This window comes from Hemitrygon akajei, chromosome 6, assembly GCF_048418815.1.
Source record: "Hemitrygon akajei chromosome 6, sHemAka1.3, whole genome shotgun sequence".
Lineage (NCBI taxonomy): Eukaryota > Metazoa > Chordata > Chondrichthyes > Myliobatiformes > Dasyatidae > Hemitrygon > Hemitrygon akajei.
Window position 1 is genome coordinate 64,795,755 of NC_133129.1, and position 17,393 is coordinate 64,813,147.

The following is a 17,393-nucleotide window of genomic DNA, read 5'->3' on the forward strand; positions in this document are numbered from 1 at the left end:
TATTTATTTATAAATCTATACTATAGTAAGCAACACATACAAAATGCTGTGTGTGTTAGTTGGATTTCCAGCATCTGCACATTTTCTCTTGTCTATAGTAAGCAGCTGTACAAGGTGCTGACACTGATTGATCATCCAGCTTTTCTTGGAAACTAGTCATATAATGCAATTACATGTTCCTCCCTGCTTTCTGTCTGACTTTAATGCAGAGTCTGCAAAGTTTAATAATAGGTGGTTCACTTGGGTTTGGTAATTCAAAGCCCGAGGTGTAGATGACACATTCCATTTTCTGTCAATTTAATGCAGCAGGAGTTTGATGCACTTTGCAGATGCTTTTGCCTTTTTCAACGGCATTCGAATGTTTATGTTAGTTCATTTCCACTTGTTGCTTTTATGAAATCTCTCTGTAACCTCATCCCTCTAACTCTGGAATCTCTACAGGACTTGTAGCTGTCGACAGTCTGTGTTTTACCATTTCCGCTAGCTGTTCATACCCCTCCTGCACTGGTGGCTATCTCTTTTAGCTCCCTGAGCCTCTTGGTCTCACATCTTTTGAAGATTCTCCTTAAAACCTACCTAAGAGTCCAAGCTTTTGGTTTCCTCCCCTAATTATCATCTTTTTTCCCCTGGGATGTTTTATTATATTTCTCACAAGTCAGAATTTGACATTTGAAATGCATTGTGAATTACTGAGGCTTGTGAACAAACTTAAAAAGAAGGATCAATAGTTCCTCATTGGTCATAAGTTTTCTATCTAACCCCACCAGCACTAAAATTAGCCTAATTCTACTGCCCAGCACCAGGTCATGACCATGTATACATCTAAGTACTATTTAAATGAGGTGAGCATTTCTGTTTGCACCACAGTTAGTTCCAGAACCTCACCAAATTTTGATTCCTCAGAGGGAGGGGGTCGCAACTTTTATTATGCAATGGACCCTTACCATTAACTGACGGGTCTGTGGACCCCAGGCTGGGAACCCCTTCTGTTAGGAAAATGGATTCTTATTTATTCCATGTAGACCTGCTGCAATGTTATACACCTCAGTTAAGCCTTCTCTAAAGTAAACCTCATGGCTACAGAACTGAAGAAGTGAAGCTCAAAGGTTAGTGTAAGTGTTCCTGTTGATGACGTTCTGATGAGCATTACTCAGTCACTGCACAGTGATACTCCCTCATTCATAATTTGTTTCCAAAGAAACTAGCCGATGTATACTGTTCTACCACAACTTCCCTGCGCTTCCATTCCATGTCTAACTAATAATAGAGAGCATCCTGTTTATATTTTTAGCCACTTTTGATCCATCCTACTTCCTATATTTCTCCAGGAACATGTACCTCAAGCTGACCCCGTTCCTCCTCACCTTCCTGGCCCCCTCTCATTGATCGTGTAATCCCATGCTTTGTTGATCCAGAGTGTGTTACCTCGCATTTCACTGGATTGAATTCCATTTGCTATTCTTCTGCCCAAAGATCAAGGGTTTGTTAATGAGTTGGTGACAGAAAGACAATTCCACAGCTTAGTGCCCAGTTACATCTTGTGATGGAGTGAATGAAACCAAGGATATAAGGCCATAAGACATAGGAGCAAAATTAGGCCATTTGATCCATCGAGTCTGCTCCACTAATCAATGATGGCTGATAATTTTTTCCCCTCCTCAGCCCCTCTTCCCAGCCTTCTCCCCTTAACCTTTGATGCCATGTCTAATCGAGAACCTTATCAAGCTTCACCTTACATACACCCAACTACCTGGCCTCCACAGCTGCCTGAGGTAATAAATTCCTCAAATTCACCAGCCTCTGGCTAAAGAAATTTCTTTGCATCTCTGTTTTAAATGGACACCCCTCTATCCTGAGCTTGTGCCCTCTCGTCCACCAAGACACCACCATGGGAAACATCCTTTCAACATTCGAAAAGTTTCAGTGAGATTCCCCCCCCCCCCCCACATCCTTCTAAGGTCCAGTGAGAACAGATCCAGAGCAATCCAAACGTTCCTCACATATAACCCTTTCATTCCCAGAAGCATCCTTGTGACCTGCACTGCACCCTCTCTAATGCCAGAACATCTTTTCTTAGATGAAGAGCCCAAAACTGTCCACAATACTCAAGGTGAGGCCTCACCAGTGTCTTATTAAAGCCTCAGTATCACACCTCTCCTCTTGAATACTAACATTGCATTTGCCTTCCTCACCACCAACTCAACCTGCAAGTTAACCTTTAAGTTGTTCTGAACAAGGACGTCCAAGTTCCTTTGCAACTCGGATTTTTGGATTTTCTCCCTGTTTAAAAAATAGTCTGCACATTTATTTCTACTACCAAAGTGCATGACCATGCATTTTCCAACATTGTATGTAGGGGACCAGCACTGAAGGAGTGTAGAGATCATGAGTTATATTTCAGCACTGGAAGAGGCTACAGATATGATTGCAAAAAAATAAATCTTTGATTTAAAATCTCTGATCCACTGCTTTGTGCTTAAATTGGAGGCTAGGAGGCTGCATTTTTGCATTGCCACAGAAATTAAATCTCACAGGAAAGACAACACTTGTAATGAATGTCCAGGCTTTGCTCAATACTGAAGGGTTAAGATCAATTCTTTGGTTTAGTATTTTGTGTGTATTGTTTGGTTAATTTTGTTGCCAGTTTTGCCAGTTGAAGAGTGGGCACATACCACTACTAAATTTACAGTGTTCTGTCTAGCTAATGAATTAATAAATATTTTTCTAGAGCTGAGCAAATGGCCAATGTGCAAAATGTCCAGAAGGCAGCTTCAAGTGACCGAGGGGATTTTTGGAGGTCACGAGGTCAACGGGCAGCAATGAAAAAGAACCTTCGAAAGAGTCGTGAGGACCTCACAGCAGTGCCAGTTACCACCAAGTTCCCAGCGTACGAGAGGGTTGTTCTTCGGGAAGGCAAGAGTTATTTTTCGGATTACTCAGATGCCTTTGCATGTTAAATTCTTGTTGCTGACATATTTGGTTGACTGAATACTTACCCACCTCAACAATTACAGAAATGAGCTATAACAAAACATTTGCTGGAGAAAATCAACATTTAAACAATTTTTGAATTGGCAAAAGTAAAAATACCTGCTGACGAAAATGTATACATTGACAATAGACAGTAGGTGCAGGAGTAGGCCATTTGGCCCTTCTAGCCAGCACCACCATTCACTGTGATCATGGCTGATCATACACAATCAGTACCCCGTTCCTGTCCTCTCCCCATATCCCTTGACCCCGCTATCTATAAGAGCTCTATCTAACTCTCTCTTGAATGCATCCAGAGACTTGGCCTCCACTGCCTTCTGGGGCAGAGCATTCCACATATCCACTACTCTCTGGGTGAAAAAGTTTTTCCATATCTCTGTTCTAAATGGCCTACCCCTTATTCTTAAACTGTGGCCTTTAGTTCTGGACTCACCCATCAGCAGGAACATGCTTCCTGCCTCCAGTGTGTCCAATCCCTTAATAATCTTATATGTTTCAATCAGATCCCCTCTCATCCTTCTAAATTCCAGTGTATACAAGCCCAGTTGCTCCAATCTTTCAACATATGACAGTCCCGCCATTCCGGGAATTAACCTTGTGAACCTATGCTGCACTCCCTCAATAGCAAGAATGTCCTTCCTCAAATTTGGAGACCAAAACTGCACACAATACTCAATACATTGTTAACAATGTAATTTAGTAACTGTGTTAGCACCTGAATCTCTTGAGCGACATCCCAAGACCTTTCATGCTGTTGGAGTGGTATTGAACTGCACTCTCTATTGTAATGCAAGGAGACACTTCAGCACATTTGGGGACGGCAAACTCCGACAAATAGCAATAACCAAATAATTTGCTTCTGTGATTTTAATCAAGGGGTAAATGTTGGCCAGGGTACTGGGGGGGGGGGGGGGGTGGTGGGGGACGACAGGGTGGACTAGTAAAGAACTCGTTTAAATAGGGTACTATCGGCTGTCAGGACCATAATATCTTGGGGCTTGTTTGGGATGTTCTCTGCTGTTGCAATCAGAAGTTCGTGGGCTCAAAACCAATCTCAGAGACTTGAGCACAAAATCTCAGCTGAGGCTTGAGCAGTACTCTAAATGCTACACAGTGAGTAGGAAGTTAAACAATTACCCATCTGAAATTGCAGACTATGCCCTGAACATTATTTTAAAATAGATAGGGAGGGCAGAAGGTGACTTCTTCTTGAATAATTAAAAATTGGGTACAACAAACATTACGAAAATAGATCATGTTGTTATGTTGCTTGTGAGCACAATTTGGCCACCATATTTCTCTGGTTGCTGAATGTCCAAAGTTAATTTTTGTGAAAGCAGATATTTTTTTTTTTTATTTAAATTTTCAGGGAAGAGTTTTCGAGCCACACCACCCAACAATCCCCTGATTTAATCTGAGCCTAATCTCAGGACAATTTACAATGACCAATTGAACTACGTCTTTGGTCTGTGAGAGGAAACCAGAGCACCCAGAGGCAACCCACATGGTCACAGGAAGAACATACAGACTTCTCGTAGGCAGTGGCAGGACTTGAACCCAGGTCGCTTGTACCGTAAAGGGTTGTGCTAACCATTACTGGTTCTGATATTTATTCAAAGGTGCTATGGAGATCTAAACCTCTCACTATCGAATTACTGTGGAAGAAATTTTAATTTAAAGCATATTTGTTGACAGGGACCTTCTACTTTCATGTAGTTCTGCACACTCCAGTACCATACTTGATACTCATTTACCCCTCTTTGCTGTCTTTAGCTGGCTTTAGGCGGCCTGTGGTGCTGTTTGGGCCTATCGCTGATATAGCTACGGAGAAGCTGGCAACAGAGTTACCAGATGCCTACAGAGTTGCCAGTAAGTAAGCTGTGAAACAGAACTGTTCTAACAGAAGACTGTATGAATCTTCAAGTGCTTATGTTAGAAGCCAAAAGCACTCAGCAGTGTATAAATTGTTATTCCAGAAACGGAACCCAGAGATGCAGGCTCCGAAAGGGCATCTGGTGTGGTTCGATTGAACACAGTCAGACAGATCATTGAAGAGGTAAGAATAATTCGGGCAATGACTTAATTTTCAACAACCTGTCAACATTCCAAAGTGTCCCAAGGTATTCATCAGGCTAATTGTGAAACAAATAACAGACACAAAATGCTGGAAGAACTGAACAGGTCAGATAGCATCAATGGAAATGAATAAACAATTGATGTTTCAGGCCGAGACCCTTCTTTAGGACTGGAAATGAAGGAGGAAGGAAGACACCAGAATTAAAAGTGGGGGGGGGGGGGGGGGGGAGGCAAGAAAGACAAACTAGAAGGTCACAGGTGAAGCCTGGTGGGTGGGAAAGGTAAAAGGGTTGGAGAAGAAGGAATCTGGGAGAGGAGAGTGGATCATGGGAGGAGGGGAAGAAAGAGGGGCATCAGGTGGAGGTGATAGGCGGGTGTGGAGGTGAGGTAAGAGGGAAGAGTGAAGGGAAAAATTACTGAAGTTGGAGAAATTGATGTTCATGCCATCATGTTGGCGGCTACCTGGGTGGAAAATGTGGCAGGCTCATGGTAAAAGAAGAGGCCGTGGACTGACATGTTGGAAGGGGAATGGAGATAGGAATGATAATGGTTGGCCACCAGGAAGTTCCGCTTTTGCCAGATGAAGCAGAGGTGCTCAACAAAGCGATCCCTTCGGGTCTCACCAACGTAGATGCCAAACAGAAGTCCTTTAACCTGGCCAGGTAAGGAGGGGTAGAACAGGTGACCTACTGCACAGTCAGGTGTTTGGGTTTGAGGGGATAAAAAAAAGAATTCCAGATCTGCATGACATTGGCAACTGATACCAAGGCAACCAAAGTGGACCAAAGAAAATCGGCACAAATCACAAGGCTAGAGTTTGAGGAGCACAGATGAAAGCTGTATGGCTAGAGGTGGCTGCAGAGACTAGATGTAATCTTGGAGGAGTTTGAAAATGAGGATAAGAATTTTAGAAACAGCTCTTTACTATACAAACAATTCTTGTTAAATCATTTTTGGGAGCACATCAAGACAACATTTAGGGAAATTAAAAATTAAGTATCTCTTCTTTTGGGTTAAGTGGCCAGATGGGATCACTGCCTGCTGAAGGCCTTGGAAAGGGGATTAATTCTGCTGTTGAGGGGAAGGAAGTCTGGTTGTTTTCCAGTAACTCCAGGGGAGAATCTGACTTTTTGATTTTGTCATAGAAGTGAGAACAGGAACTCATAATGGGAGGAATAGGGAAAGGGGAATGATTTGGGCATTTGATTCTTCTGAATTGCGTTTGCCAGTTTCCCCTGAACATTAGATCCTGCTTTTGGGCCGATGTCATGATGTCTGTCCTTGGAATCACAAATTCACATGAGAAACTTCAATTTTAAAAGCTCTTCCTGTGGATGGTGGATGTATTTTCAATGGAGAAGAATTGGAGTAATGCCCGCAGATGGGGAGAAGGAGAATAAATTTGGATTTCTGTAGCTCATTTCATTCCAAAGGGCTTTACAGTCAATAGAGAATATTAGATGTATGATTTTCTTTTTTGTATGATGTTCTGCAACTAATTTGTACAAAAACAGCAGTGCAATAATCAAGTTCTTGCGATGCTTTAGGGTGAATATTAACCAGGACTCAATGGGAATATGCTCCTGCTCTCAAAGGTAGTGTCTAGGTCTTGTGTAACCACGTGAGAGATTTGAGGCCTTAGTTTAGCTTCTGGAGAAGAGGGAAGTAGCTTCTCCACTGCAATTGCACCTCCTCAGTGGTGGACTACAACACTCACCCAGAATTTTGTATTCCTGTAACTGGACTGGGATGTGAGCCAACCACTTAGGACTCAAAAGGCAAGACTGAGTTGCATCTGAAATTAGAAATTGTTTTTCTAGCTTGGGGACAAAGAAGGGGGAGGACAAGGATTAATTAGATTGTGCTGAGAGGCTGGCCTGTTCTGCAGTCCTGTAGGGGTCTTCAGGTTCTATTCTATGTAGTCCAGGGAGGGTTCAAGTTAATACTCTAGACTGATTTAGTTGAACAGTTGTCACCTTGTACTTGCCAGTTCAATTTCTACTTTAGCTAATGAATAAAAGATATGGACCTAGCTCTAAATTGAAGATTTATGCTGAAAATTTTCACTAGGATACCACACCCACCAGTATTGGCAAGAATTTGCATCCTTTTGCTCCTTAGCATTATTATGTTTAGCACTAAAATAACTAGCTTCTTTGAAAATAATAATAAGAATTCCACAATCTAGACATTGTGCCTGAAGCTAGGGATCAATTGGGAATGTGAAAAACTGAAGTGGTTAACATTTTTGTTAGGCAAAAGATATTAAAGATTATCAAACCCAGGTAGGTAGCATGAGCTCAGATAGAGTGCCTTGAAAAAGTATTCAGCCACCACAAGTATTTTTACATTTTAACACATCATTTTCTAAATTTTAGGGGTTTTTGAGCTAATCTACAAAACATCATGTTGAATCAAAAAAAATTCCAAAACCTGTCAACAATTTACTAGAAATTAAAAACCAAATTTATGAGGCTGAAAAAGTATTCATCCCCTTTGAAATTGCAATGCTGACTTTCTTCAGGTGTAATATACTGTATAACCTTACCAACTCATCTAATTTGATATAGAAAATTGGAGGATCACCTGAATAAATACCCCCCCCCCCATAACGTCCCACAGGTATGGTAGATTTTCAATAGACCAAATCAAAATGAAGACGAGCATTCAAGGCAAGTCAGGGAAATGATAATAGGGAAACACAAATCTGGGGAAGTGCACAAGACCAACTCAAAGGCACTAAACATACTTTAGAGCTCAGTGCAGTCCATCCTGAAAAAAGTGGGAAAAAAATATGAAACCAATGCCACACTGCCGAGGTCAGGCTGTCCCTCTAAAGTTAGTCACCAGGGAAGAATAACACTTGTAAGAGAGGTTACTGTGATGCCAACAGTCACTGTGAGTGAGCTGCAGAAGTCATTGGCTGCAACCGGAGATGAAGTTCAAGTCACCACAATTCAGGCCTTGCACAAAATGAGTATTTATTGAAGAGTGGCAAAGAAGAAGCCCTGGCTAAAAAACATATCCTTCCTCATAAAGACTTTGCAAAGCATCACTTAGAAGATACTGTAAAGATGCGGAAGGTGTTGTGGTTGGATGAGACTAAAGTGGAACTTTTTGGCTGAGCACTAACCGACACATGGCATAAATCTAATACTGCACAGCAGCAGGTAACACCATCCCTACTGTAAAGTATGGTGGAGGTAGCATCATGCTACAGGGATGCTTTTCAGCAGCAGGGATTAGATATCTGGTCAGGATCGATGAGAAGAAGAGTGTTGCTAAACACAGAGAGATCCTGGATAAAAACCTGCTAGCCTCTGTCAGAAAGCTTAGAAAGTTTGTCTTTCAGCAGGACAATGACCCAAAGCACACTGCCAGAGCAACCATGCAGTGACTTCAAATGAAGAAAATCGATGTCCTTGCGTGGCCTAGTCAGAGTCCTAACCTTCTTGTTTCTGGCAAGACCTTAAGATTGCTGTCCATCACCACTCCCCAACTAATCTGCACAGCTTGAGCAACTCTGCAAGGAGGAATGGGCACATCTTGCTCCGTCACATTGTGCAAAGCTCACAGAGGTTTGTCCAGAGAGACTACTAGTTTGACTGTAGTCGTCGAGAGGTGGTTCAACTAACTACTGAGCAAAGGGAGATGAGTACTTTTGCACTGCTGACGTTCCAGTTTTTGAATTTTTAGTTTTTCATGCTTTACCATTTTCCCTGATTTTTGGCACTACTGTTGGGGGGCGGGGGAGGGAGGAGCATGTGATTCTCAAATAAAAATTCTCTGTTAAATTGATCAAAATCCCTGTTTGTAATACTCGTGTGTCCAAAGCGCCAGGGACTGAATACATTTACAAGGCAATTTATGGATTGGTGATTTAAATGGCAAAACTGACTCTGAGCTGAATGAGTTGCTTTCCTATATTCCTATTAAACTTCTATGTGAAATCGCTAGTTCATGTTAGTCAGTGAATTTTATTATTTCTAATTCTTTAAACAGGACAAGCATGCTTTACTGGATGTTACACCCAAGGCTGTGGATCTGCTGAATTACACTCAATGGTACCCGATAGTTATCTTTTTTAAGCCAGACAACAAGCATGGCGTTAAAACCATGAGGCAAAGACTGAACCCAACATCCACCAAGAGTTCCAAGAAGTTGTATGAACAAGCTGTCAAGCTAAGGAAGAGTTCTTCTCATCTTTTTACAGGTGAGAAGTAATATTATTTTGGTAATGGGTAGAGGAAATGATTACTCAGCCCATTATACCACTGCTGGCTGTTTGATGCCCAATTTGTCCTTTTCCTGTGCATTGTTATTTTTTTTCAATGACTAGTTGAGGAATTGAATGAAATTATTACACTTTCTGCAGTGAATTAAATAATTAAACGGTTAAAGGTAACCAGTTAAACACAGGCTCAATGAAGAGAAGGAAAAACTCTCCCTGGTCCCTGGCCAACGTTTGTTCACATTGTGTCCAATAAACAAAACTGAGATCGTGCCATGTGCTAAATTGTAACAGAACTTAATAATGCGCTGTAGCATATCTTGTGGTTTCATGGAAACATTGAATTCTAAGAAATCGTAGCTTAGGAGTATTCTATGAACATAGTTCATAGAACCAGTCCTGATTGAAGGGTCTTGGCAAGAAATGTCCCCCGTTTATTCCCCTCCATAGATGCTGCCTGACCTGCTGAGTTCCTCCGGCGTTTTGTTTGTGTTGCTCAAAAACTCCAGAGCTTATGTCTTGGGTAGCTGAAGGCACTGTTGCCAGTTGTGAAGTGAAGATTACCAGAGACCAGAATTACTGGAGTGCAGAGAACTTGGAGGTGCATTGGTTATTAGAGAGACAGTTGAGGCAGGGAGAGATTTGAACGCTACAATGCAAATTCTACCTCCGCTCCATCCGCCACAACAGACAGGATCTGTCGGTTGCCACCTACTTCAACCCTGCTTCGCATTCCCATTCGGGTATGTCCATACATGGCCTCCTCTACTGCCATGATGAGGCCAAACTCAGGTTGGAAGAGCAACACCTCATATACCGTCTGGGTAGTCTCCAGCCCCTTGGTATGAACATCAAATTCTCCAACTTCTGGTAATTCCCTCCCCCTCCCTTCCCCCATCCCACTTTCACTCTGCCTCCTCTTCCAGCTGCCTATCACCTCTCTCATGATTCTGCCTCCTTCGACTACCCATAGTGCTTTCCCCTTACATTCCTTCTTCACCTTTCCTGCCTATCCCCTCCCCCACCCCTTGATCTTTCCTCTGATTGGTTTTTCATCTGGCACCTACCAGCCTTCTTCCCACCCTCCCCCGCCACCTTCTTTATAGGGCCCCTGCCCCTTCCCTCTTCAGTCCTGAGGAAGGGTCTCAGCCCAAAACGTTGACTGCTCACTTCCACGGATGCTGTCCAACCTGCTGTGTTCCTCCAGCGTGTTTGTATGTGTTGAAATGCAAATTCTAAACCTGGGTATTTGCCAGCCAGTGTAAATATGAGGGGTGAAGCCAACAGTTAAATGCTAAAGTTACAAAACATTCTCCTAGTGTGGTGTCTGAACCTACAAACTTAATGCAACTAACTATGCCAAGGTGAGTAGCAAACGTCATTTGTTGCCAGATCCACCCAGTGAAAATATCACTGGTCCTGACTGCTGTCTGGGTGATCTGCTACAACTGTTGTTGTAAAGAGTTTGTATGTCTCTCTGGTTTTGCCTCTTCACAGTCTTCAATAATGATTCTGTGGACCTCTCAGCTTTAACCATGTTTTGCATGATATTACTAGTTTATTTAAGGCCATAATTGAGAATTTGGAGATTTTCTGTCTTTTTAAAGAAACAATTTATAGGAAGCCAGTGTTTTTAAATGAGCAACCATTTCATTCTTGTGTTGGTCAGGTAGAGGGGTGCAGAAAGTTAGAAATTCAAAGGTTAAACCTTTAAGCATGCAAAAGGAGACTTCAGAGGTATAATCCTGATTTACCTTTGCAACGTGGGATGAAAAAGTATGGAAGGTGACTTGCCTTAAGCATAGATGTCAGCTTAGACCATTTCAGCCAAATGGCCCATTACTATATAGTGAATTGTATGTGTTTTGGAAGCATTTAATACAATGCATTCTATAGTATACCTAGTATTGATGTATCACCAAGTTACTACAAGGGCTTTCAGCCATGCTGATAAGGGGGAGATTACTAACGTTTGACTTTAACCTTGCAGAGACGATTGATCTCAATTCCTCTCACGATGGCTGGTACGGATTGGTAAAGGATCTGATTCGAGATCATCAGGCTTCTGCAGTCTGGGTTTCGGAAGGCAAGGTATATATCGGGCAAGTTGACAGTTTCTTGTGCAACACTTCTATGAGGCTAATTTTAAGATGAGTCTGACTTTAAAGCAGTATCTGATATTAACACATTATTAATTGATCCTAGTACACACATCGAGGGACTCGCAAGAAAGGCTCACGCCGAGTGTTTTTGTAATGATTTGAAATCATGGGTATCAACTGCAGTTCCAACAGATGGAGTCTTTAGTTAAAGGACTAAATTAGTTATTGAGTCAAAATGCATCTCCATCACACTTGTCAAAGAACTTAAGCTGTGCTAGTCAGTACCTAACACGTTTGTGTTGGAAAAGAATGGCAGCCCTTGAGAAGATATACAGCCTGCTCCTCTTAAGAGAAAATGGGATGAGAGTAAGTTTTGTGCTTGAGTACTTGTTTTTCTGTTCCCAACCCTTCCAACCATTCATTCACCTCCATCCTTGTAGATGAATCGGGTGCAATTTTCTTGACATTCTGATGCATCCACTGACTCTAGCTGATCTAGCTTTTTTTTTTGTCTAGTTAGTCCTATTAACTAGCCATAGTCATGTATTTTGAATAACCCCACCATTACCCAGATGCATTAATTTGTGTTTTTTTAAAGTAATTATTTCTTTGGTTAGGATTTTCCCAATGGATTATCCAAGTTGGCTGTTGTTTAACTACACCACAATGTAGATTACTCAGTTAATAGTTGTTAATATGATATTGAAATTGGTGGACTTCAGTGCCCATATGTAGATGCTTTAAGCTTGTACATTTTTGGCCTGCAGTTTCTATTTCAGATTTCAAAGATTTGCATGCAGCTATTTGCAACTGCCTATAGTGCTGGAATTTGGAATTTCTATTGTACAGTGGAGAAATAGATCTTTGAATCTTCGCCTGTTGTTATGGTACATTGATTGGGTTTCCAAATACCATGGCATTAGTACATCAGCAAATCAAGTTACTATTTATTTTGGGATGGGCAATAAATACTGGCCTTAGCAATGAGCTCTCACATCCTACAAGTGAACTCTGCAAAAATGTCGAGATCAAATTTTGGCAAAGGTTTAGAATGTGTTGGGAAAATCCTGCTTGCTCTTAAGAGGAAATGATAATGCATTAACCTTTTCCCACCCAGAGTGTGGCCATGATGGGTCAGTTTGGCTGTTCTCCAGATGGGACTGGTTCACGAATTGTAACTGGGAAATTGGAGCTACCTCACAGATTTAAGTGATCTCAAATATTCCATCCTTTCCACTTGGACAGCCATTAGCTGTTGATCTATTCCTGCATAGAGGAGATTTTGAGGTATCTGGGTGGGAAACTGTTTCCTTTGGTGAACACTGGCATTCAGTTTAGTATACCCCAGCTTGCTCTGTTTCTAATGTAGGCTGATGGACTAGGAGATGAAGATCTTGAGATGCCTGACGATCGCATGTCCTATCTGTCAGCGATGGGAGCTGACTACCTCAGCTGTGACAGCCGATTGATGAGCGACTATGATGATACAGACACCGAGGGTGGTGCCTATACAGACAACGAGCTGGATGAGCCAATAAATGAACCTCGAGTATCTTCTGTTGCTAGATCATCAGAACCTGTGCAGTTTGATGAGGTTTGTGTGCTACATTCAGGCATTTTCTTCATCCATTGACCTTGCATGTGACCATCAAGGAATATGGCCCACCTATATTAAAATCATCAGTAGTTACACACAGGATTTGTTAGTCATTTATTCTGGTGTCTGTGTTCACATGCATCCATTCCCATGGCTCTTTTTCTTAGTCTATCATTCTATCCATTTCTTTCTCCCTTGAGTGTACTCAGTTTCTCCTTCAGTTTTCCTCTTCAACACTACCACTCCCTGCGGTACTGTTCTTTACATCCAGACTACACTCCACGAAGAAATGTCTTTTGCACACTCCATAGAATTATCTGTGATGGTCTTCTATCTGGTTCTGGTACCTCCAGAACCTTGTTCTGGTTTACCTGATGTGGAAACATCCCATTGAATTTAGTCAACATTTTTTATTATCAAACATACACATTTTTTAAGAAGTATTAAATAGTGTGTCCATGTCTATTCTTAGTCTTATGGGTACAGGTCTCCACACAAGGGTGATTATTCAGTTGGATGATAAAAGACAATCTGTTCTTGTAATAGATTTGTGAATTTGTCCATTTTAAAGGTTCAAAGGTTCACTTATCAAAGTATACAACTCTGAAATTCTTCTCCAGATAGCCACAAAACCAAGAAAAAAGAACGGGAACATGGTCATCACCTCTTTCCCTCCCCACCCCTGCACAAAAAATGAACTAAAACAGTACAGGAACATCAGCCTCCAAATTCACCCCCCCACCACCCTGCACACAAACTAAAGAGAAAGATCAGGCGAAAAACATAATATTAAAAGAACTACAAAGCTGGGAAAGAAAGTCTTAGTATTACTACTGTCGAGTAAAGTGTTTGTCAATGACCCATCTTTATTTTCAGCGGAAGCCAAGTCCAGAACCACCTGTAGCTCGAGGACAGATGAGGAGAGCAGGCAGCAGGGAAGTCCTGAGAGATCCCAGCCCCCCTCCTGACTTCAGACCTGAGCCACCAAAGGTAATGTTTGTCATCAACTGCTTGACGCTATTGCAAGATCTGCTCTTCTTATTGTTGATGCATTTTATTTCTAACCATTGAAAACACTCTATCCAGATACACACAGCTTGGTATGGCCAGGCTCAAGGACAGCTTGTCATTTATAAGACTTTCTTCCTTTTTAAATCTTTTTATTAATTTTAAACAAACATAAATGAAACATGAATACAGAGAGTTTGAAAGTACATAATTAATAGGTTAAGTATACATTCATATAGATGATAATCCATATATAATAACCTCCCAAACTCATAGAAATTACAAAAAAAGGGAGTAAATAAGAAGAAAAAAAATCCCCAAAAAAGAAAAGAAAGAAAAAACCTAACCAACATGGGCCATTGCATTATGTCAAATATACACAGTAGCATCAATAACTCCACACCTCCATCCAAATAATTAAGGATAATAGAAGCAGGGTTTAGGAAAAGTCAGTTTAACTGATATGAAAATGTTGGATAAATGGTCTCCAAGTTTCCTCAAATTTAACTGAAGAATCAAAGACAACACTTCTAATTTTTTCTAAGCTCAAACAAGAGATAGTTTGCGAAAACCACTGAAATATAGTTGGAGGATTAATTTCTTTCCAGTTCAATAGGATAGATATATAAGACTCATGAACAGGCCTCTTGTATGACAAAGATGAACCTGTGAAACAAGCCCTGCGGCCCAATTGGTTCATGCCAACCAAGATTCCCATATAAGCTAGTCCCAAGTCTTCCTTTTAGCCCATATCCTTTTATCATTTTCTAACCATGTACCTAAGTATCTTTTTAATATTATTAATGTACTGTGTCTACCTCAACCTCTTCCTCTGGCTGCTCATTCATATTTCAGTCACTCTCTGGGTGAAAAATAGCTCCCCTCCATCTCAGATCTTTTAATGTACCTCGTTGTGGCCTTTGTAATTTTTTTCTACCTGCACTGCACTTTCTCTGTAATTGTAACACTATATTGTGACATCCTTTCAAATGATAGGGTAAGAAGAGGTGTTGTTTTAAGTAGCTATGTGAATCCTTTGGCTAATAGTGAATGTCAGTGGATAGAGCTTGTCAATTTCATCAACATTGTTTCCAACTTCCAATCAGCCCTCAAATTTACTCGGTCCATCTCTGACATTACTCTCCCCTTTCTCAATCTCTGTCTCCTTCTGGAGTCATTGTATCTACTAACATCGTTTACAGATCTACTGATACTCACTGTATCTCCCCCAAACCTCTTCCCATATTGTCACTTGTAAAAATGCTATTCCGTTCCCTCTGCTCCTCCATCTCTGCCTCTTCTGTTCTCAGGATGAGACTTTCCATTGTAGAACATGTGAGATGTTCTCTTTTTTTCAAAGAACAGGGTTTCCCTTCCACGTTGATGCTTCTGTCACCTAGAATTTCTCCATTTCCCACACATCTACCCTCAACCATCCTCCCACTTTCATAACAGGGAGATGGTTTCCTTGTCCTTGCCTACTGCTCCATGAGCCTCTGTATCCAGCACTTCGTTCTCTATGCCTTCTGTTGTCTCCAACAGCATCCTACCACTAAGCTCATCTTTCCCTCCCCTCACAACCCACGTGTTCACTATACGTAAGGATCACTCTTTCCGTGACTCCATTGTTCATGCATCCTTCCCCACTGATCTCCCTTCAAGTGTAACAACAAGTGCCACACCTGCTCCTATACCACCTCCCTCATCACCATTAAGGGCCTCAAACAATCCTTCCAATCGAGGCAATGCTTCACCTGAGAGCCTGTCATCTGCTGTAAGCAGTGCTTCTGATGTGGTGAGACCAGACCGGGGGACTTGCTTCACTCTGTTTGCCTCAAGAGGCACAGTCTCGTGGTGGCCATCCATTTCAGTTTGGCTTCCCATCCCTCTTCTGTCCATGGCCTTCTCTGCTACCATGAAGCCAAATTCGGGTTAGAGGAGCAACATTTCATATTTTGTTTGAGTAGTTCCAAACCTGATTACATTAACATCAGGTTTTTTTTTGTTCTAAAACTTCCATGAATTACTCCCCCTTCTCTTTTTCCACTACCTGTTCCCATTACTCTCTTACCCCTCTTGTTTCCACACCTGTCCATCACCTCCCTCTGGTGATGAACAGTCTTTGCCTTTCTTCTATGGTCCATTGTCCTCTCCCATTAGATTTCTTCTTTCTAAGCCTTTTGCCTGTAACTTCTACCCCCTAGCAGCTTCTTACTTCATCCACCCTTGCCTACCACCTGCCAACTCATAATCCTCCTCCCCCACCTTCTTGTTCTGCCTTCTGCCCCTGTCCTTTCCTAATGATGAGTCTCAGCTCAAACAGTCAGCTGCTCATCCATTTCATAGATGCTGCTTGACTTAATGAGTTCAACCAGCATTTCATGTGTGTTGCTCAAGATTTCCAGCATCTGCAGAATCTCTTGTGTTTATTATTTCCAGCTCTTTGTATTCTTGCTTATCCCTCTCCCTGTCTCCTGTCTTCACACTTGCTCCCCCCACCTATTGTTTTCCCTCTCTCCATTCACCTGCCACAGTCTGGAAGACTGCACCCCACTCAACTCCCCTTCCTGCTTGACACCTCGCACCCCTCCTCAGTTCACCTCTTCTGTAATTCTTTCTCACCACTCCAGTTCTCCTCCTCATTACTGGGCATCTCGCCTCTCTGCTCTCGGTCCTGATGCAGGATTTCAACCTGAAATGTTGATAGTTTCATTCATCCAACAGTTCTGCTGAGTTCCTCCAGGAGTTTGTTTGTTGCTTGCATTTGTTACGAACCCCGTAACTGGGTCACTTACCAGCAAAGATAGAGAGGTCCGCTGAAGTCTGATGGTACTATTTTTAACAGTATTTATTGATAAAAATACACAAAAATAATATCAATGCAAACATACAGATAATATACGTAGTCAATACTAAATCTAAAAGTGCGGGTATAATAATAATCAATACGAAATAGCTCTATCGTTGTCTAGGGGATAATGTATTGTCCGATGGAAATATAAAAGTCACTCAGTTCATGCAGTTCATACAGGCTTCAGCCTTTGGGGACCGCTAGGTCTTCAATTGTTGGAGAGAGAGAGAGATTTTAGAACTTGCCAGCTTTTCCTTTTTATGATGTCGATCCTTCGAAATTTCGTTGGTGGCCTCTTCTTTAGCTAAGCCGTTCTTCCGTGGTAAGGCCCTAATCCCAGGCAACGGGAAAGGACGCACGCGAGCCCTCCACCGGCTGTCGCTATTAAACGCTGTCACGGGATTTCTAGCGTTTCTCCTGGTGCGTCTGAAGGGGTTGTTCCCCAGACCCTCTTTTATCCTTACTCACGGGGTCTCAGATGTCAATCAGGTTGGGATGATGCAATCCCTCAACCAGCCCACTCTGGTCATTCCCTGA

General features: G+C 41.9%; 1 protein-coding gene across 5 annotated transcripts in view; it reads left to right on the forward strand.

The window, feature by feature from the left end:
• tjp2a (tight junction protein 2a (zona occludens 2)) overlaps positions 1–17,393 on the forward strand; it is a 142,017-nt gene that overhangs the window by 109,858 nt on the left and 14,766 nt on the right. For all 5 annotated transcript variants that reach the window (XM_073048502.1, XM_073048501.1, XM_073048500.1 and 2 more), the window contains 7 exons: positions 2,729–2,913; positions 4,765–4,860; positions 4,968–5,047; positions 9,070–9,280; positions 11,289–11,389; positions 12,770–12,994; positions 13,874–13,987. In XM_073048502.1, the coding sequence (XP_072904603.1) occupies positions 2,729–2,913; positions 4,765–4,860; positions 4,968–5,047; positions 9,070–9,280; positions 11,289–11,389; positions 12,770–12,994; positions 13,874–13,987 (1,012 nt within the window). The remainder of the gene's footprint in view (positions 1–2,728; positions 2,914–4,764; positions 4,861–4,967; positions 5,048–9,069; positions 9,281–11,288; positions 11,390–12,769; positions 12,995–13,873; positions 13,988–17,393) is intronic.